At 34.1% G+C, this 22,259-nt stretch overlaps 1 protein-coding gene across 1 annotated transcript; it reads left to right on the forward strand.

The window, feature by feature from the left end:
• Nucleotides 1-2,833: 2,833 nt before the first annotated feature.
• LOC132742324 (uncharacterized) lies at nt 2,834-21,544 on the forward strand (the record flags this gene model as incomplete). The annotated part of the gene is given in 6 exon segments (XM_060730691.1): nt 2,834-2,868; nt 3,286-3,377; nt 8,243-8,289; nt 18,495-18,555; nt 19,448-19,532; nt 21,228-21,544. Coding segments are annotated over 6 exon segments (410 nt in total), but the record flags the coding sequence as incomplete, so codon positions are not given.
• Nucleotides 21,545-22,259: the final 715 nt, after the last annotated feature.

Consider the following 22,259-nt stretch of genomic DNA (forward strand, 5'->3'; position numbering starts at 1 on the left):
ATCGCTACGCTCTCTCGGTCCGCGTCCGTAAATACTATGTAGACTTGTTCTTCGTACCGTAACTATTACTTACTTTTGAGTCACAGTTTTTATAAGCAAAACAAATTGTCACAGATAATCCAATACGTGCGTGTAGTTATAGTTTTTTCACGGTCAAAACAAATAAATATGTAATTACTTTCCAAAGGAAAAAAAAATTTACATATTTGTGAAAAGTGCGAGTTAATTATAGAGAAGTGTGCATAAATTATTACGAACACGCCTTCATCCAATTAAAAAAGTCTTAAAGATGGAGCAATCAAACACGATTGGCTAGGGAGTGTCTGACAATTTAGTAAATTAACTTTGATTGGTCTTTGGCTGGTCGGCGCTAAAACATTGTGCATATCATTAATCAATACAGACATCTTAAGCGTGACGTAAGAACTGCTGCCCTGACAAAAGATCAAAGGTACCGGTATGTCAATATACATTGTCTTAGCACCTGTTGACACTTTGTTTTTCGCTTGGATATATTGAGAAGGGTAAATGTTTTTAGCGACTATTGTAAGTTTATATTCTTCATAAACAAAGCTGATTTCAAAATATGATTTTCCTTTATATATCGGGCGCTGATTAAAAAACCGAACATTATTATCAAATATCCCTTGTAACATTAAAATAAGATTCATATTTTTCTTTGATCATTATGTCATCGCGTTTCTTTACCAATCAGTTTTTAAAATTATGCCTGTATCAACGCTAATGTCATTTTTTTTTAGTTGAGTTGTTTTGGAATTTTGCAACCGTTTTTGGTCTAAATATGGTACGTGAACAAGTAACTTAAAAGATACAATACCTTATTTGAATTTGATGTTCATTTTAAGTGTGGGCCCCCTTTTTTCTCAAATGACCCCCTTTTGAAAAGTTTATGGGCCCGAAGGGCCCCCTGGGAATTAGTTCTAGATTGAACACTGAGTATAGAGCCTGGTCAGACTACATGGATGTGCAGGCTGACCTGGCTCTATACTGTTGACAAAGGCAAATCTATTTCGGTTTCCAGCAATTTAATGGTAAAAACTTTTTTTGTTGTCTTGATAATATTGTATTATATACATGTATATTAAATATTAAGTGATCAAACTTTATTTTTGTAGTATCTAGAGTTTGTCTGTTTATTTTTTTTTCACTGTTAAAAAACAATTTTTGTTGCAGGATTTATCGCCAAGTAAAGGCAAGAAGAAAAAAGCAAACTACCTTAAAAAGCAATCAGAGGGTAGGTTATAGATTGCTTGGACTTATTCTTTAATCTGATCTAAATTATTTGTATATACAATAAATCATTCCATAGTGTTACTTTTTAGCTCACCTGTCATACAGTGACCGCATGAGCTTTTATGACTGCTGTCTGTTGTCCGTCCATCCGTCCGTACGTCCATCCATCGTATGAAGGTCAAATTAATTAGACATGTGCTACTTCAATAGGTGTTTCAGATGTATAGTAGCAGCCATCACAGCTATTAAAAATTTGTTTTAACATTTTTAAGTATTTTAGATGATTGAAAACTGCCTCCGTGGTCGAGGGGTTAGAGTTGATGACTTCTAATCCAGTTACCTCCCTGGCGTGGTTTCGATCCCCGGGAGATGCTTTGGTAGTTTAGCGTGAAGGAAGGAAGTCTAGTACTGGTGTAACTCTCCAGGAACGATGGTTAGGAAACAACCCGCCTATATGACTGAAATACTGTTGGGAAAAGGCATAAAATGAAACAAACAAAAAAACAAACAGATGATTGAAAACAAATTTTGAGCTATATAGTGATATAGTCAGTAACACTTATTCATCAGAATATTATTTAGAAAAAAAGTAAAGAAAAAGAAGAAGAAAAAAAAACTACTTAATTTGGGTTTGTGAATTTTCATTTGGGCTAGTGAAAATTCCTGTATTACTGGCCAGATTGGCTTGTAAATTTCAATCTTTATTTCTGTAATTTGCATTGCTTGTAACAGAGCTTTTAATCCAATATATTTTACATCGTCGGATACCCATGGCCGAACCATTAACATTTATCAGCCGTGGGATTTTTTGCCGATATTCAGTCGTTTAGAGGTGTGTCAAAGGCAGCTATTTCATTGGCTGCCTCACGATCTCATGTGGCGATAAAAACCAATCAAAACGCTCGTTCTGTATGACGTTCGGTATTACAGACAATCATAGACGACACGTTAAATTCAGTTTTCAACATCGAAAAATTAAACGATTTCCAGCAAGAAAGTATAGATAATTTACTTTTACTGCGTGATGTTTTCCTTTCTGATTGATATCTGCTTGCAGAATAACTGCTTTGGCGATAGTTTATGCCATTGATTTTAGCAAGACATGTACAACAGTTTTCAACCGTGGGCACTGCCATTTTATTTTTTGTTGTTTTTTACCTCCACTGTTGAAGAATATAGATTTGTTAAACGCGATGTCATTGGAAGATATTTATGCACCTGTTGCTGTATATCGACGCAAATCGATTCATTTTACCCATGTTGATTGCATGTTATGTGACATGTTTATCAATCGAGGGTATCCGACGATGTATATTTTAGTGCAGAGCCAATATTATATTGGGAGAAAAAAAGGGCCTGTATGAGGTATGGGTATGAACTAGAGTTGTTTGACATTGATATTGATTGAAATATTTTAGAAATTTTAGAACATTTTGTGCGCATGTTGAATTTGTGCACTCTGTTAATGATATTATTCAATAATTATCATATAATATAATACAAGGAGGGGCATGTGAAGTCTTCCTTACCTATCCCATTAAAATGGGAATATCATTTAAATATTTTTGTTTATTTTCAGCTAAGAAACAAACACAAGATACTGTTGAAGCTCAGGTAATGTTTTTAATATATGCAGGTGTAAAATACATTCAAAGTTTAATTATATAGTAATTCCTTTATTTATTATTGCTTTTTTTCAAAGCATTCTTTTTGAGCACAAAAATATATATATAAAGAATTAAGTTTTAACCCATGATCCTAGGGTTGTGTGGTACTTGACGGCTTCTTTTAATGTGCATTTGTCTACAATGGGCGCATTTTCTATAAGTAATTCACATTTTGATAAAAACAATAGAAATACACCATTTGGTTACTTATATGGTACAAAAATGATAAACATGAAATGTTATGCATTCACATAATGTTACATCAGCATCAAGTCTTGATTTAGGCTTTTTACATGACCCTTTAATTAAAGAGCTTTTATATCTGTCATATTTTGAAGATAAATGTATTTTTTTGTGTTATCAGGACAGTGGAGGTAAAGAAAAGAACGTAAAGTTATTCACCCGTGCTCAAACAGCGAGATTTAGTAAATCAGACAGTACAGAGGAGGACTCTGTGTAAGTATAAACCAAGAAACTGGACATCTTTATGAAAAACTGGACAGCTTCACACAAAAAACTGGACGCCTTCATATTGTCAAGATTTTCTTTGTTTTAGTTGTCTCCCTTGTTTTTCCCATATCTTAGTTGTGTTCTCTTGTAACTGTGCTTACTTGGTTTTGTCTTTTCTTATCGATTACTTACTTACAATTTTGTATATTTTCTGATTTCTATTTATAGTAACATTCATTTTGTGTATCTCTCAATTTCTATTTATAGTAACATGCTTTGTAGTTACTTCCTCTTTCTAAACATAGTAACATACTTTTATAGTATCCCCTTATATCTATATATAGTAACATTCTTAATAATTACAGTTTTCCCTGATTTCTTAATACATTGTATAAATATATTCTATTTAGTTTCACCTATTTAGTTCTTTCGATCTAAAATATTTCTATATTTGACAAATAAAGTTTTGTTGGAAAGTAAATAAGTACATGTATCATATAGCTAAACCGAGTATAGAAAAACATTTTCTGTACAGATTTCTGTATTAAGTAATGTTCCATTTTCAGTGTCAAAGAGCTATGTATGTTTGTGCATTTTTTTTCTCAATGTGTTTGTGATGTGTTGTGAAGTTTTTCTAAAAATTGTGTATCGTTAATCTATTGGATTGTAATCGGTTGGCTAGTCTTGGCTTTTTATATCAAGGTTTTCTTCTCTTATTTTTTCACTTATATATTTAGTTCATCTTTATGATAAAGCAGAATGTTCAATAATTTAATTGATACTTTTGACATTAAATTTGATAAAGTATAAAAATAACATCACTATTATTCTATATTATTGCAATTATATCACTGTAAAGTCTTTAAAGGGTTTTATGTCAGTGTAGCAATGCATTGTGGGTATGGTACATCAGAAGCTGTTAAGAAATCTATATAACAGTTTGCAGTTTAATTCTCATTTAAAGTTATTCTTTCTCAAGTTTATCCTTACTGTGCTCAAACTGAACTTTATATTAGCCTTCGTCATCAGAATAGAGCCAGGCCAGTGAGGCTCATCAGTGCAATCTTACGAGGCTCTATACTGTTTCCTGACCAAACTTTAAATTTACATCTTGATATTCCCAAAATGATAATCGATGGTCTCAAAAATGAGAGTTGGGCAAGTCCATTTTAGAAATTCAGTTGGCTTTGGGCTAATCAAACATGGAAATGAAGTCACAGGTACACATAGTATTTCTTGAATTATCATAAAATCAAATAATAATTAGCACAGCAGCACACAAACTTAAATACACGTACTGACTATGTTAACAGTTATCATTTTTGGCCAATAGTGTTATAGCCATCAATCGTAGTTATTATTTTGCATATTTAGTCAGATTTGTTTTCAACTGACAATATTTCATTTTGCCCTCTTTCTGTTTTACCTGTTTAAGATATTCTAACAGGAATAAGGGTGTTTCTTTGCTTTGGCCATTGTGGTGAAATTGCTTTGACTTCATTGATTACATTGCTTTCTACCTTTGGTGAAATAGGTTTCATTATCTGATGTGATTGCTTTGAGCATTAAGAGAAATTGTTTTGGCAACAGCTATGTGTGGAAGTTGTTATATAGATGTGATGCACTGATTTGTAAAAAAAGTTTGTGCTTTGTTTGTTTACGCTAGCTTTTGGTGTTTATTATTCTATAATTTGAAATTTTCTGAGATACATTTTTGTTTATGAGATATATCTGTACTCTAGTTTACTAGAGAATCCCAAGTTTGTTCCCCTCAAGTAAATGCAACTTATCTACTTGAAAAATTGCAAAGACATAAAATTATTTTGTATTAAAGGGATGTATCCTTTTGGCATTGTACACTCTGGACATTTCCCATGTGCCTATAGGATAATGAGGAAAAGAGACATAACTCTTATCAATCAACTTTCAACCAATCAGAATTAAGTCCCTTTCTTGAAAATTATGTACTTCTCAGACACTTGTTTAACAAAAGTTAATGCATTCTCTTGTTAGATTTTTTCCCCAAAAATTATTGGTCATTTTGGAAGATTTTTATGTTGCCATGTTTAAAATGGAATTAATTTCTTGGTACTTACTTACATTAAGAAGTTTTGAATGTGTTAATAGCCTGTAAGACAATATTCTTTGTCTACCTGCTGTGGAAGCTCCCTAGGGAGAGCATTTGATTTGTAATCTAGGGGTCTAAAGGTTCAATCCTCAGGCAAAGGAAAATTTGTCCATTACGGTTGATCTCTGACATTTAGTGTAATGGTCTTTTGTCTCCAATTGCTAAGAAACCATGTGGGATTAGTAGTCTGTCACTTGCCAAAAAATTGGTAATAACTGGTTAGTTACACGGAAAGGCTGGTTGAACAGACCAAAAATGTGCTGAAATCCTGACAAGCGTACAACCCTCTTCATCTTCAGCCTATAATGTAATTGTATTTCTCTTAGCTCAATTTATGTTTTATGGTAAATTTTCCTATAAAGTTTCTATGAAAAGAAGTTGATTTCTGTGTTCTCATTTTCTACTGGTGAAAAATAAAAAGACACAATCTTCTATCCCACATTCATTTGCTGAACTGACATAATATCCTTTATTATCCCCCGCCGAAAAATTTCGGCGGAGGATATAGAAATAGTCTCCGTCCGACCTTCCGTCCGTCTGTCCGTCCGTCCTTCCGTCCGACATTTTTGTCCGGAGCATATCTCTAAAAGTATTTGAGTTATCAACTTGAAACTTCATAGGTGGATAGACCTCATTGAGGAGGAGTGCAGTGCACAAGAATGATAACTCTGCCTTGCATGATTTTTGAGTTATTGCCCTTTGTTATTTTTCAAAATTGATTTTTGTCCAGAGCATAACTCCAAAAGCCTATGAGATATTAACATGAAACTTCATAGGTGCATAGATCTCACTCAGGAGGTGTGCAGTGCACAAGAATGATAACTCTACCTTTCATAATTTTTGAGTTATTGCCCTTTGTTATTTTTCATACCTAATTTTTCACCTGAGTGGAGCATAACTCAAAAAGTGTTTGAGATATCATCATGAAATGTCATAGGTGGATAGATCTTATTGAGGAGGAATGTTGTGCGCAAGAATGATAACTCTTACCTATACAATTTTTGAGTTATTGCCCTTTTTTTTTCATGCTATTTTGTCCAGAGCTTATCTCAAAAAGTATTTGAGGTATCAACTTGAAACTTCAAAGGTGGATGGATCTCATTGAGGAGGAGTGCAGTGCTTAAGAATGATAACTCTACCCTGCATTATTTTTGAGTTATTGCCCTTTGTTATTTTTCAAAATTAATTTTTGTCCAGAGCATAACTCAAAAAGCCTTTGAGATATCAAAATGAAACTTCATAGGTGCATAGATCTCACTCAGGAGGTATGCACTGCACAAGAATGATAACTCTACCTTTTATAATTTTTGAGTTATTGCCCTTTGTTCTTTTTCATACTTAATTTTTCAATTCAATTTTTTTCTCAAAAAGTATTTGAGGTATCAACTTGAAACTTCATAGGTGGATAGATTTTACTGAGGAGGTATGCAGCACACAAGAATGATAACCTACCCTGCATTATTTTTCAGTAATTGCCCTTTGTTATTTTCAGCCATCAGTATTCACATAGGTTTCAAATCTGTAATCACTATAGCCATCAGTTTTCATTACCAAAAGACTTCTTAAAATGGAATTATTCTGCTCTACTACATATACATTCTTCCAATGAGCAAACACATTCGGCAGGGGATGGCCATGTTGACATGGCTCTTGTTTTGACTGAATTTGTAGAAACCCAATTTCACAGTTATAATTGTCATAAATATAGATAATATTATAAGTTTCATATTATTATTTTCTATTGTGACAACTTATTAATTCGAACAAAAATCAGTTTGTTTTATGTCTGTATTAAACCATGCTGTAGGAATAAAGATGACAAGAAAGTCTGCTCCAAAAATTTATTATTTTCAATGTTATTATTTCAAATTGTTGCCTTTAACTTCTTACAAACTTTATAAAATTTAAGCCAATGAAGTCAAATGAAATCATTATATGAAGTCAAAGGATATCATACCGGTTTATTGATGAAAAAATGCAATTTCGTCGCTGCCAATAAGGGGACGGGGCATTTTGACATCATATTAATGCTCTTTAATTACAAAATAATACTGTGGAAGTAAAACTGATATATTTTAATGTTTGTATACCAAAAATAATCCAGATCTGAGATTTTGTCAGATTTAGAAGCATGCTACTTTAAACACCATTTTTGTCTGATTTAAAACACATACACATTCCAAAAAATATCTAGGAAAGTTGAAAATACAAAACTAAGTAGATATAATTCACCCTTTAAGTGCTGGACCTGAAAGCATTAAGTCTTTGCCACCAGTATAGAGCCAGGCCAGCCTGCACATCCGTGCAGTCTGACCAGGCTCTATACTGTTGGCGGAAAAATTTTAAGTATTCAAATTGATATCCCTAAAATTTATAATGGACAGTCCAAAAAATGGAAGTGGGACAGGTCCATTTAAAATATTCAGCATGTTCAGGGTTAAACTTAAGCATTTTTATGGCAACAGATTACACCCATGTAAATAGTACTGACCAAGATCAGTTGGCACTTTGTGCTCTCTTATCATGGTCTGCACTGTACGCAATTCAGTCACTACATATTTTAAAATTTTCTGTATTAACTACTAATGGTTTTGACCAGATTGAAAGATGGGCAAGTCCATTTAAGATATTTAGCATGATAAAGGGTTAATAAGTTGTCACATTCCTTTTATTTCTCTAACAGTCACTTTATTAGTATAATATATACATATATTTTCCTGCATGCTTATTTTGTTTTATATAGTACACTATCTGATGAGAATGGTAAATCGTCCATACAAGATATCATCAGTAAGTTGAATTAACACGATGCTTTTAATTATACTGTAGTTATAGTCAGGTGGACCCTTTTATTGCCCATTGAAAACATTCATGTATTGGCTCAAGGTGATTTTCTCAACGAGTGGTTTATTTATGTCACTGACATCAAATCATTTGCCTTCCACCCCCTCAAGTTCAAATCTTAACAAGAATATTATAATCATTTCCTGTTAAAAACTTATCCAGCTAGAAACAAAACTTAAAAGGTTCATATTTTGTTATTGCTGCCACTTCAAGCCTGAAATAATGCATTTTTAGCAGAATAAGTGTAGCTATCCTAGTCACCCGAGCGTCTACATAACAACTTATGTTAAAGTTTGTGTGCCACCTCAAATATTTTCAAAGTCCATAGACATATGGCTTTGAAACTTTGCACACTTGTTCACCATGATGTCCCTAACATGTAAACAGGAGAAGGTAACTCTAGCAAGCATTTTGTCAGAATAATGCCCCCTTTTTAGCTCACCAGAGCCGAAGGCTCAGGGTGAGCTATTAGTATCAAAGGGGGATGCTCCGGCGTCCATCGTCTGTCGTCATGCGTCAACAATGGTCTTCTTCTCTGAAACTACTGGACAGATTTACTTCAAATTTGGTCTGTAGCATCCTTGTGACAGTCACACTTGAATTTGCTCATGTCATTCCAGTTGGCCCCTTTTAGGGGTCAGCAGAGCTAAAAACAGAAAAACCTTTAAACAACTTCTTCTACGGAACTAATGATTGGATGATCACCAAACTTTGTCTGTAGCATTCTTGGGTAGTCTTTTATCAAGTTTGCTCATATTAATTTGATTGGCCCCTTTTAGGGGTCTCTAGGGCTAAAAATAGAAAAACCTTTAAACATCTTCTTCTACAGAACTAATGGATGGATGATCACCAAACTTTGTCTGTAGCATTCTTGGGTAGTCTTTTATCAAGTTTGCTCATATGAATTTGATTGGCCCCTTTTAGGGGCCGCTAAAGCTAAAAATAGAAAAACCTTTAAACGTCTATTTCTACAGAACTAATTGATGGATGATCACCAAACTTTGTCTGTAGCATTCTTAGGTAGTCTTTTATCAAGTTTGCTAATATTATTTTGATTGGCCCCTTTTAGGGGTCTCTAGGGCTAAAAATAGAAAAACCTTTAAACATCTTCTCCTACAGAACTAATTGATGGATGATCCCAAAAATTTGTCTGTAGCATTCTTGGGTAGTGTTTTATTAATTTTTGGCTGGGTTGCACTGGTGCAAACCCGGGTTATACTATGGTGAATGTTGGGCGGCGGGCCGGCGGGGAAAAAAACTTTCGTAACAGTTTTCTCAGCAACTACTTATCACAGCCTCTTGATATTTGGCATACAGCATTGACACATGGTCCCATACTGTGGGATTTGATTTCAGGTCTGTCGCTCATCCACTTCCTGTTTATCCACTTAGTTAAATTAGTAAGATTTTTCGACATTAATGGTCAATGCTAGGAAATTTTCGTAACAGTTTTCTCAGCAACTACTTATCACAGTCTCTTGATATTTGGCATACAGCATTGACACATTGTCCCATACTGTGGGATTTGATTTCAGGTCTGTCGCTCATCCACTTCCTGTTTATCCTTATTTAAATTACTTATTTAAATTAGTTAGATTTTTTGACATTATTGGTCAATGGTAGGAAATTTTCGTAACAGTTTTCTCAGCAACTACTTATCAGAGCTTCTTGATATTTGGCATACAGCATTGACACATTGTCCCATACTGTGGGATTTGATTTCAGGTCTGTCGCTCATCCACTTCCTGTTTATCCACTTAGTTAAATTAGTTAGATTTTTTGACATTAATGGTCAATGGTAGGAAATTTTCGTAACAGTTTTCTCAGCAACTACTTATCACAGCCTCTTGATATTTGGCATACAGCATTGACACATGGTCCCATACTGTGGGATTCGATTTCAGGTCTGTCGCTCATCCACTTCCTGTTTATCCACTTAGTTAAATTAGTTAGATTTTTTGACATTAATGGTCAATGGTAGGAAATTTTCGTAACAGTTTTCTCAGCAACTACTTATCACAGCCTCTTGATATTTGGCATGCAGCATTGACACATGGTCCCATACTGTGGGATTCGATTTCAAGTCTGTCGCTCATCCACCTACTGTTTATCCACTTAGTTAAATTAGTTAGATTTTTTGACATTAATGGTCAATGGTAGGAAATTTTTGTAACAGTTTTCTCAGCAACTACTTATCAGAGCTTCTTGATATTTGGCATACAGCATTGACACATTGTCCCATACTGTGGGATTTGATTTCAGGTCTGTCGCTCATCCACTTCCTGTTTATCCACTTAGTTAAATTAGTTAGATTTTTTGACATTAATGGTCAATGGTAGGAAATTTTCGTAACAGTTTTCTCAGCAACTACTTATCACAGCCTCTTGATATTTGGCATACAGCATTGACACATGGTCCCATACTGTGGGATTTGATTTCAGGTCTGTCGCTCATCCACTTCCTGTTTATCCACTTAGTTAAATTAGTTAGATTTTTTGACATTAATGGTCAATGGTAGGAAATTTTCGTAACAGTTTTCTCAGCAACTACTTATCACAGCCTCTTGATATTTGGCATGCAGCATTGACACATGGTCCCATACTGTGGGATTCGATTTCAAGTCTGTCGCTCATCCACCTACTGTTTATCCACTTAGTTAAATTAGTTAGATTTTTTGACATTAATGGTCAATGGTAGGAAATTTTCGTAACAGTTTTCTCAGCAATTACTTATCACAGCCTCTTGATATTTGGCATGCAGCATTGACACATGGTCCCATACTGTGGGATTCAATTTCAAGTCTGCAGCTCATCCACTTCCTGTTCACATTAATGGTCAATGGTAGGAAATTTTCGTAACATTTTTCTCAGAAACTACTAATCACAGCCTCTTGATATTTGGCATACAGCATTGATACATGGTCCCATACTGTGGGATTCGATTTTAGGTGTGTAGCTAATCCTCTTCCTGTTTACCTACTGAATTAAATTTTCGACATTAATGGGTCAATGGAAATTTTTTTTCGTAATATCACAGCCTCATGATATTTGGTGTATAAATGCAACCTGGCCTTTTCTGTCTTTGACCCATTTTGCTCATATTAATTTGATTGGCCCCTTTTAGGGGCTGCTAAAGCTAAAAATAGAAAAACTGTTAAATGTCTATTTCTAGAGAACTAATGGATGGATGATCACCAAACTTTGTCTGTAACATTCTTAGATAGTCTTTTATCAAGTTTGTTAATATTATTGTGATTGGCTTGTTTTAGGGGTCTCTAGGGCTAAAAATAGAAAAAACTTTTAAACATCTTCTCCTACAGAACTAATTGATGGATGATCACCAAACTTTGTCTGTAGCATTCTTGGGTAGTGTTTTATAAGGTTTGCTCATATAAATTTGATTGGCCCCTTTTAGGGGCCGCAAAAGCTAAAAATAGAAATACCTTTAAATGTCTATTTTTCTACAGAACTAATTGATGGATGATCACCAATAGGTAGTCTTTTATCAAGTTTGCCTATATAATTTTGATTGGCCCCTTTTAGGGGCCGCAAATCTAAAAATAGAAATACCTTTAAATGTCTATTTCTACAGAACTAATTGATGGAAGATCACCAAACTTTGTCTGTAGCATTCTTGGATAGTCTTTTATCAAATTTGCTCATATTCATTTGATTAGCCCCTTTTAGGGGCTGGTAAAGCTAAAAATAGAAATACCTTTAAATGTCTATTTCTACAAAACTAATAAATGGATGATTACCAAACATTGTCCGAAGCATTCATGGGTAGTCTTTTATCAGGTTTGCTCATATTATTTTGATTAGCCCATTTTAGGGGCCGCTAAAATTAAAAATTGATATTCATTTAAGTGCTATAGCTACAGAACTACTGCGAATTCACTTAAATTCGTGGGCATGAAATTTCGTGGTTTTATCAAAAAGGGCATTTTTGTGGGTTCTTAAATTCGTGGATTTTCGTTTTCTTGTTAAAAAAAATTCAGTTACCTAGCAAATGCAAAATAATCTTAAACTTAATCGCCGAACATTTTTACTTACAACATGTACATATCTTTACTTGTCACACAGCGCTTGTCAATAAATTTAATCCTTGCCTCTGGGCATAACTAATATAGCACAGTAAAATAATTGCCGATAATTGACTGCAATTAACACATTTATGTGACATGATATACACACTGCCCCTGTAATTCGCCGATGTAAACATCGCATAATTTATACTACACCCGACAGGTTTTAACCAGCTAGTAAGTTTACACCCTTAATTGGTCTTAACATATTTGACAGTACTTAACTACACGCAACGTCACAGCGACTGTGTAAATTTACATGCATAAAAATTAATCTCGGTAAATAACACGAGTATGTGTGAATCTTGTATTTTTTTTTATATCTTGTAAAAATCGGTGGCGTCTTTGATGTTGACGGAATAGCATTGAATTTCGCACAAATACAGATTAAAATTCATGAACTTGATCATTTAAAAGGACAAAAGAATGTACAATAAGTCTGTTTTAGCGATCGCATTTTTTTTTATAGTTTTGTGTACTTACGACAATAATATCAAAGACTTTTTTTTAATAAATAAGAGCAAACTGACAATTTTTATCAGCGCTAATTATTGCACTGCCTGGGTTCCCATATTTATTTGATTATGTCAAGTGTTCTTGTTGACGCAATCAAGTCCTAGTAGACTACAACGATCAAGTACGTATATGCGACATTTGTGACCGTAAATTGAGGACATATAATCGAGTTTTCTTTCAAGTGTCTCAAATATTGTAAACAGATTTAATATGTCACTAACCTGATTATCTGTTTGTATATACATCCATTTCACGAAATATCGGCCGGAACAGAGCCAACGCATGTTTGTAATACATAAAACAAAGACTTGGTAAGAAGTATTTGTTGGGATAAAAGTTCGTGGGATCTTAAATTCGTGGATTGACCTACCCACGAAAATTCGTGCCCCACGAATAATAATGATTTTACAGTAATTGATGAATGATCACCAAACATTGTCCTTGGGTAGTCTTTTATCAAGTTTGCTCATATTAATTTGATTAGCCCCTTTTAGGGGCCACTTAAGCTAAAAATAGAAAAATAGAAAAAACCTTTGAACATCATTGAAATAATTGATAGATGATCACCAAACTTTGTAGCATTCTTAAGTAGTCTTTTATCAAGTTTGCTCATATTAATTTGATTAGCCCCGTTTAAGCTAAAGCTTAAATACCCCAGGTCATGGCATTTCTTCAAATTATTGTTTAAACATGCATTCTATGCTCAAATTTAATATTAGAATATATTGACATTCCAACACTGGAAAGCAGTTGTTTCTGGTTAGCGACTCAGGGCCATCATGGCCCTCTTGTTATACCCCCAAAAACGAAGTTTGGGGGGGTATATAGGAGTCACCCGGTGGTTGGTCGGTCGGTCGGGCGGTCGGTCGGTCGGTCGGTCCAGACGTCCGTTGCATTTTCCTTGTCCGGAGCATAACTTGAAAACTAATGGTTGGAATTCAATATAACTACATACAATGGTCAAGCACATTGAGAGGAAGTGCAGTGCATAAGAACCATAACTCTATCTTGACTAATTACAGAGTTATTGCCCTTTGTTACTTTTCCTTGTCCGGGGCATAACTTGAAAACTACTGGTTGGAATTCAAAACAACTTCATACAATTGTCAAACACAATAAGGGGAAGTGCAGTGCACAAGAACCATAACTCTATCTAAAGTAATTACAGAGTTATTGCCCTTTGTTGCTTTTCCATTTGCTTTTTTTTTTGTCCGTTGCATTTTCCTTGTCCGGAGCATAATTTGAAGACTAATGGTTGGAATTCAATATAACTGCATACAATGGTCAAGCACATTGAGAAAAAGTGCAGTGCGTAAGAAACATAACTCTATTTGACTAATTACAGAGTTATTGCCCTTTGTTACTTTTCCTTGTCCGTGGCATAACTTGAAAACTACTGGTTGGAATTCAAAACAACTTCATACAATTGTCAAACACAATAAGGGGAAGTGCAGTGCACAAGAACCATTACCCTATCTAAAGTAATTACAGAGTTATTGCCCTTTGTTGCTTTTCCATTGCCTTCTTTTTTTTGTCCGGACCATAACTTGAAGACTAATGGTTGGAATTCAATATAACTACATACAATGGTCAAGCACTTTGAGAGGAAGTGCAGTGCATAAGAACCATAACGCTATCTAAAGTAATTACAGAGTTATTGCCCTTTATTACTTTTCCATTGCTTTCTTTTGTCCGGACCATAACTTAAAGACTAATTGTTGCAATTTATTATAACTTCATACAATGGTCCAGCACATTGAGAGGAAGTGCAGTGCATAAGAACCATAACTCCATCTTGACTAATTACAGAGTTACTGCCCTTTGTTACTTTTCCTTGTCCAGAGCATGACTTGAAAACTACTGGTTGGAATTCAAAACAACTTCATACTATGGTCAAGCACAATAAGGGGAAGTGCAGTGCACAAGAACCATAACTCCATCTTGACTAATGACAGAGTTATTGCCCTTTGTTACTTTTCCTTGTCCAGAGCATAACTTGAAAACTACTGTTTGGAATTCAGTACAACATCATACAGTTGTCAAGGACATTAAAAGGAAGTGCAGTGCACAAGAGCCATAACTCCATTTTGACAAAATACAGAGTTACTGCCCTTTGATACTTTTCCTTGTCCGGAGCATAACTTAAAACGTACTGGTTGGAATTCAAAACAACTTCATACAATGGTCAAGCACAATAAGAGGAAGTGCAGTGCACAAGAACTATAACTCTATCTTCAGTATTTATAGAGTTATTGCCCTTTGTTCTTTTTATTTGTCTTTCTGGACTTATTACAGAGTAATTCAATTAAACTTCATCAATGGCCAACCACATTGAAAGGAAATGCAACATACATGAACCACAATTATCTTTAATTGCCCACAACCATAACTCTATGTTTCAATTCTATTACAAGGTATTCTGTTACTAGTAACATCCTCATTTCCGAAGCAGACTTGTGGGGGTATTAATCACATTTAGTGATAGTTCTAGTTTTATTTAGAATTTACATTAAAGTTTGTGTACCACCTCAGACATTTTCATATTTCATTGACATCTGGCTTTGAAACAAGTTGAAATTTTATACACTTCTTTGAGAGCATTATAGGACTCTCTCCAAGGCCTATTACTGTAACATGGATATGAAACAAGAAGTATCTTTCAAAAAGACACTCAGCCAAAATAAAACTAGTTAGCATGCAAAATTATATTATTCAATACAAGAAGAAATGTTAGCAATGCTTGCATTACACTGACGTAATAATTATTTCTTGTAGCTATGAAAATTCACATTTTGTAAACGTTGAAATTAAATTATAGCATTATTTATATTGATGATTTTTCAACGTAGGACAATTTCTATTTTAGGTGTCTCACATAAATTTTGTAATCATTTACAATTAGCTATCCTCATTCTTGTATATTTTATTTAGAACTTTCCTTTAAATTTTGTTTTATTGTTGCGAAAACTATCCCATACTTTTATTTTAGAGCTATCCTTAAAATTTTATTTTAGAATGGTTAGAACTGTCCTTTACATTTTATTTAAGAATGACCAATGAGATTCACTGATTTCAGTTTGCAATTCTGCAATGACAAATGAAAATTCTTTTTGTATTCAGTCCTTCCCTGGTTATTTTGCAGGAAGTCCAACTAATAACTAAAGGACTTTGTCCGAAAAAAATATTGGCCCTGAAATTTAACATTATCAATGGTTTTTTACTATCAAGCATTAAGATTAGTTAGGGGGCTCTCTTACCGACAGCTCTTGTCAAGCATCTTATGTGTTGTATTTTTTGCACCCAAAAGGCTTGAAAGATTACCTGTGACCTTTACAATGTCTGTGTATTTTAACCATTAGACTGCTGGCTGTTATTGATTCTACCCATGTGACCATTGCAAACAAAAGATTGGCCACCACTTATCTACACTGTTCCTAATGCAGTTGGTACATATCTTGAAATTTACCCTGAAAGTGGAAAAATTATTTAAGTGGTGAATGGTTTTGTCCACATTGAAAGATGGACAAGTCCATTTAAAATATTTAGTGTAGTTAGGGTTAATTTAGCTCTTCTGGTCCATAGTTAACAAACTTCCTATCAGACTTTTTCCACATCCTTCAGCCCATTCTTTTAAATTGTATGTAAAAGTTTCAAGTGTTAATTTTTTTTCTGTTTGATTTGGTATGATTCGCAAATTGTTTTTATTTTCAAATGAGAAATGTTTTGCTATCAGTGTCATTACTTTGTGCAATATTTGGTATAAAAAATTCTATATTGTTGCCAGGACAGAACAGTAAATAATAAAAAAGCCCCCCCCCCCCCCTGGTGACTTAGGGGTTGCCCTGAAGGGTTGTTACATATTTTATATATTGCCCTATGACCACTGTAAAACCAAACAAAACAAAAAAAGTTTCTGAATTTATACATTTCAAATTTTATATCTATATACAATGCATGTATTTTTTGTATGACAGCATGCTATAGGATTAGCTTTGCTTTAATTTTATTGGCCCCATATATCACAGGAAAGGGTTATAAATTATTCTTAGCTTTTACAAAATATCATAACCTGCAGAAATTACAATAAAACTTGTACAAGGATGCCTCAAAACATGTATTGAAAATGCCTCAATTTAACCTTGTCCTAATTGTAATTAATATTCCTCTTGTGTCCTAATTATATCCTTTTGTACTAAACATATTGTTCATGATTATGCCCTGATTGTTTCCTGATTGAGTCCTCATTGATAATTTAAGTGTTTTTTTTAAAACATCATATAAATAAATCATCATGTTCCCTGAATGCAGCCACTTGCATTATTCAGGCTCTGAATGAGGCATTATGTGTGTTGGGAGGAGGGAATTTGTCATGGAATAAGCTGAAACAGAGGGGCAGACCAATTAAGTTTTGAAAGTGCATTTAAACTGTCAGGAATTAAAGAAAGGGTAGGGAGGGATTAAAATGAAGATGAGTAACAAAAATCAAAGGGGAGGAGAGGAAATGAAAGAGAAGTGTCAAAAATTAAAGGGGAGGGTTGAAATGAAAAGGAGTGGCAAAAATGAAAGGGGAGGGAGGGAAAATAAGAGGAGTGTTAAAAACGAAAGGGGAGGAGAGGAAATGAAAGAGGACTGTCAAAAATGAAAAGGGGAGAGTCAAAAACAAAAGGGAAGGAGTGAAATGAAAAGAGTGGAAAATTGATAGGGGAGGGAAGGAAATGAAAGAGGAGTGTCTAAAATGAAAAGGGGAGGGAAGGAAATGAAAGGGAAGGGGTGAAATGAAAAGAGTGGAAAATTGATAGGGGAGGGAAGGAAATGAAAGAGGAGTGTCTAAAACAAAAGGGGATGAGAGGAAATGAAAGAGGAGTGTTAAAAATGAAAAGAGGGGTGTCAAAACGAAAGGGGAGCAAATGATCTTAAAGTGGATTGTGTTCTTTAATGCAACTCATTTAAACTCATTAGGTCTGGGGTTGATGGTGATCTATCCAGAACATTCCCTTTTAGTTATGAGCATTTGAAAGGTGTCTTGCCACACTTCATGGCCAAATTAAGCCAGCATGTTCTGAACTGTAATCCAAATTTTTGTTGTCTCCTGTATCTGGTTGATGGCCAATTATTCGGGGGGGGGGGGGGGGATGATTTGTTTAAAAAAAATACCTTTCATAAGTAAAGTTAATGTAAACAAACAGTCATGTTTGAGTCATGTTAGCTTTATATGTCAGGTTTTAGCACTTTCTCAGATATACATTGTATTCAGTTCTTTTATTTGTTACAGAAAGTTTCTAAACAGTCAAGCATTATATGTGTAGTTATTGCCCTTTCTCTTGAAAAACATGTTTGCAAAATGAATTACTTAGTTAAAAGATAATGTGAATAAAAAGATAAGGTTAACCCAAAGGAAAATGAAGCACTTAGTTAAAAAAATAATGTGAATAAGAGTTTAGTTTAACCCAAAGGTTCTATAAATCAAATTATCTTACATTAATATATATACAAAAAAGTTTAGTTTAACCCAAAGGATGTATAAATGAAACAATCTTGTATTAATTTACAGGCTGTATTCAGAACGGTTGTAGTGATGCTGAGAGGAATGAACAGATTCTGATTGTACAACAGTAAGTTATCATCTCTCTAGTTTCTTATTACTTCTGGCTGAAGGGTTGCCTTTTAAGTGTTGAGGCATCAGATTTGCAGCCACCATTTAACCCTGTGTGATCGTAAGAGGCAACTAAATTAGTTTACATTACTGAAGTATATGCATCTCTTAGCTCCAGCAGGTGAGGTGGCTTTGAACCCTGGTGTTGCTTTAAGTTTGTAACATCCAAGGTTTTGCCAAATTCATCTTTTCTGTTTCAGTGCCATATGACTTAAATTGTGTTGGTGCACCGTAAAACAAATCCAAATACACAAACTAAATATCTTGACATCCCTAATACTGAACATATCAGTAAAAATAACATAATTAAGTGGCAGCATGGCTGAGTGGTTAACACGTCAGACTAGTAATCTAGTGATCGCTAGTCACATGGGTTCAAGCCTGCCAAGGGCAAGTTGTTTTCTTAAGCAAGAAACTTTACACTCATTGCTCAGAACATGTTGGTTCCAGGAACAGATTAGAAAGTGTATGTGTATGCGTATATCTTCCTAAAATAAGTTCTTTATAAACCATAATAATGTAATTGTATAAAAACAGACCTGTAGAAAATGTAACTTATATATTGCTAATTAGTGATTAAAATTATTTTGCTTTTGGATTTTCTGATTTGACAAATGATGTACAGTTTCATTATCTTTATTTAAGTGGACTAATTTGACTTGACAAATGATGTAAAATGTCATTACCTATATTTCAGTGAACTTCTTGCCTTGACAAATGATGTAAAATGTCATTACCCATATTTCAGTGAACTACTTTGTCTTGACAAATGATGTAAAATTTCATTATCTATATTTCAGTGAACTACTTGTCTTGACAAATGGTGTAAAATTTCATTATCTATATTTCAGTGAACTAACAGCTGGAGTTGGCTATGACAATCTAAGAAAGGTGCTTGATATAATTAGTATGATAAGTGATGAACAAGAAATGCAGGTAATGTTTTAGTCTTGAACCTTTGATTTACCTTGTACATCTTAAATCTGCATAAATGTTCTTTGCCACCTGAAAAGAGCCAGGCACGGGTGCCAATCCTTAAAAGTTCGACCCAAAAATGCTGGCTTAGCTCATTGGGAAGAGCATAGGATTTCTTATCTAGGGGTGGCTGGTTGGATCATCAAGTTTGTTCAAATAAAAGCCCTGGGGTCAAAATTGGCCCCGCCCCGGGGGACATTGATTTTCGTTATATGTATATAGCAAAAACTTAAAAATCTTCTTCGAAAAAACCCGAATAGCTACAGTTTAGATATTAAGCATGAAACATCTTCTAGTAAGTGTCTACAAAGATTGTTCAAATAAAAGCCCTGGGGTCAAAACTGGCCCTGCCCCAGGGGTGTCATTGTTTTTAAATATATGTGTAAAGAAAAATCTTAAAAAATCTTCTTTTAAAAAACCCAACAAGCTAGACCTTAGATGTTTAGCATGAAACATCTTCTAATGGGTGTCTACCAAGTTTGTTCAAATAAAAGCCCTGGGATTTAAACTGGCCCCGCTCCGAGGGGCCTATATACAGGTGAGCGACTTCAGGGCCATCATGGCCCTCTTGTTTGTCTCTTACCGCTGATTTACAAATTATGCAGAAAGTACCAGTCAGTTAACTTAGTAGTTACTGGTTAGTTATCCAGGAAAACTTGATAGGTGGATTAACTGAATTATGACCAAACAATGTGTTAAAATTGGTGTTAAAGCCAAAAACAACAACAACAAACATAAGGACTGTTATATTTCAAAATACTAATATTTTATATTTCAAAATACTGTTTAAAAAGAAAGATTGTCTATATAAGTATATGTGCTAGTCAACAAGTTTATATAAGTATATGTGTCAACAGGTTTTGGTGAATCACTAAATTCAGCTTTAGATCAGTTGATTTATAATTTATTTGTTGAAAACTTACAGTACAGTTTTTCATCTAGAATGAACCATGTCTGTACATAAAAAATGTAAAAAAAAAATGAATTAAATACTTTGTCATATGTAGTAAGGTCACATAGACAATTTTTAAAGAACAATTTCCTTCAAATCACTATGAAGTGGTAAAATGATCATACTTACAACCCCTAGAGACTTTTTTCATGTCAGAAAGTTATCCAGCTAACTTACGGGATGTCAGTGGTTCTACTGATGTGCCAGCTCAAGCCTTAAATAATGCTCGAAAGGGCAATTGAAGTCTTCATTAGTGAAGCTGGAAAGTCACAATATGACTTTAAAACTGTTGGTGTTTCTTGTTACATGTAGGTGCCCACTTGTGTCCAAAGGACACGTAAGGATACTTGTAGTTAAGCTAGAATGTCAGCATATTAGTATTACTGTGTTGGTATGACTTTAAACCAAACAAAACTTTATCATACTGTCATGCTATAGAAAATCAGTTATTTTCTTATAATATCTTTTTTGATAAAATGTATTTATGATAAAAGAAATGATAATATTTTTTGATAAATGTATTTACTATAAATGTATAATAAAAATATTACAAGAAAATAACTGATTTTTATAGCATGACAATACATGTATGTACATGTACAGATGATTCTTATTTAGGCTAAGTTAATAAAGATATTTGTGCATTTTATTCAATATTTTTTCATTTTAATCTTTCTATTTTCTTATTTTTATTTGTTTTTCAGATGCACATTACCCATATTTTAGGTCCAAAGCTGTTTGAAGAATATAAAGAACATTTAACAGTACTACGCTTATTAGAAGGGAAAAGTTAATAATTCCATAAATGAATAGTAATGTTTAAAGTTGCATGCCTCCAGATAAGCCAAAATATTTCAAGAAAAAAAACAAAACTTTTTTTTCTAAGATAGTTAAAAAAAGGAAAAAAAATCAAGATTCAAGAAATGGTTTACATGTTACAGTGTGTTTGGTAGATTCTAAAACTCAAGGGTCAATGATCCATCACACAAAATTGTTTAGGGTCAAAACTCCAATCTTCAAGGGTCAGTGATCCATCACCACAAAATTGTTTTAGGGTCAAACTCCAATCTTCAAGGGTCAGTGATCCATCACACAAAAATTGTTTAGGGTCAAACTCCAATCTTCAAGGGTCAGTGATCCATCACACAAAATTGTTTAGGGTCAAACTCCAATCTTCAAGGGTCAGTGATCCATCACACAAAATTGTTTAGGGTCAAACTCCAATCTTCAAGGGTCAGTGATCCATCACACAAAATTGTTTAGGGTCAAACTCCAATCTTCAAGGGTCAGTGATCCATCACACAAAATTGTTTAGGGTCAAACTCCAATCTTCAAGAGTCAGTGATCCATCACACAAAATTGTTAAGGGTCAAACTTCAATCTTCAAGGGTCAGCATAATTTGAGTATCATTTATCTTATTTTCATTAATATAGACTAATAGAACCAACAGGTTGAAATAAAAACAATTGATGTATATAACACTTTATCTATCAACTTGTATCAACCACATAAAACATATGAGCCGCGTCACGACAAAACCAACATAATGCGTTTGCGACCAGCATGGATCCAAACCAGCCTGCGCATCCGCGCAGTCTGATTAGGGTCCATGCTGTTCGCTTACAAACCCTATAACAATTAGAGAAAGTGATAACTATCAGCATGGTATCCTGATCAGACTGCGCAGATGCGCCGGCTGGTCTGGATCATGCGGTCGCAATCCTCTCTCTTTTTT

The sequence above is a fragment of the Ruditapes philippinarum genome, unplaced genomic scaffold (assembly GCF_026571515.1).
Source record: "Ruditapes philippinarum isolate M1 unplaced genomic scaffold, ASM2657151v2 ctg14669_1_1_1_1, whole genome shotgun sequence".
NCBI classification, from domain to species: domain Eukaryota; kingdom Metazoa; phylum Mollusca; class Bivalvia; order Venerida; family Veneridae; genus Ruditapes; species Ruditapes philippinarum.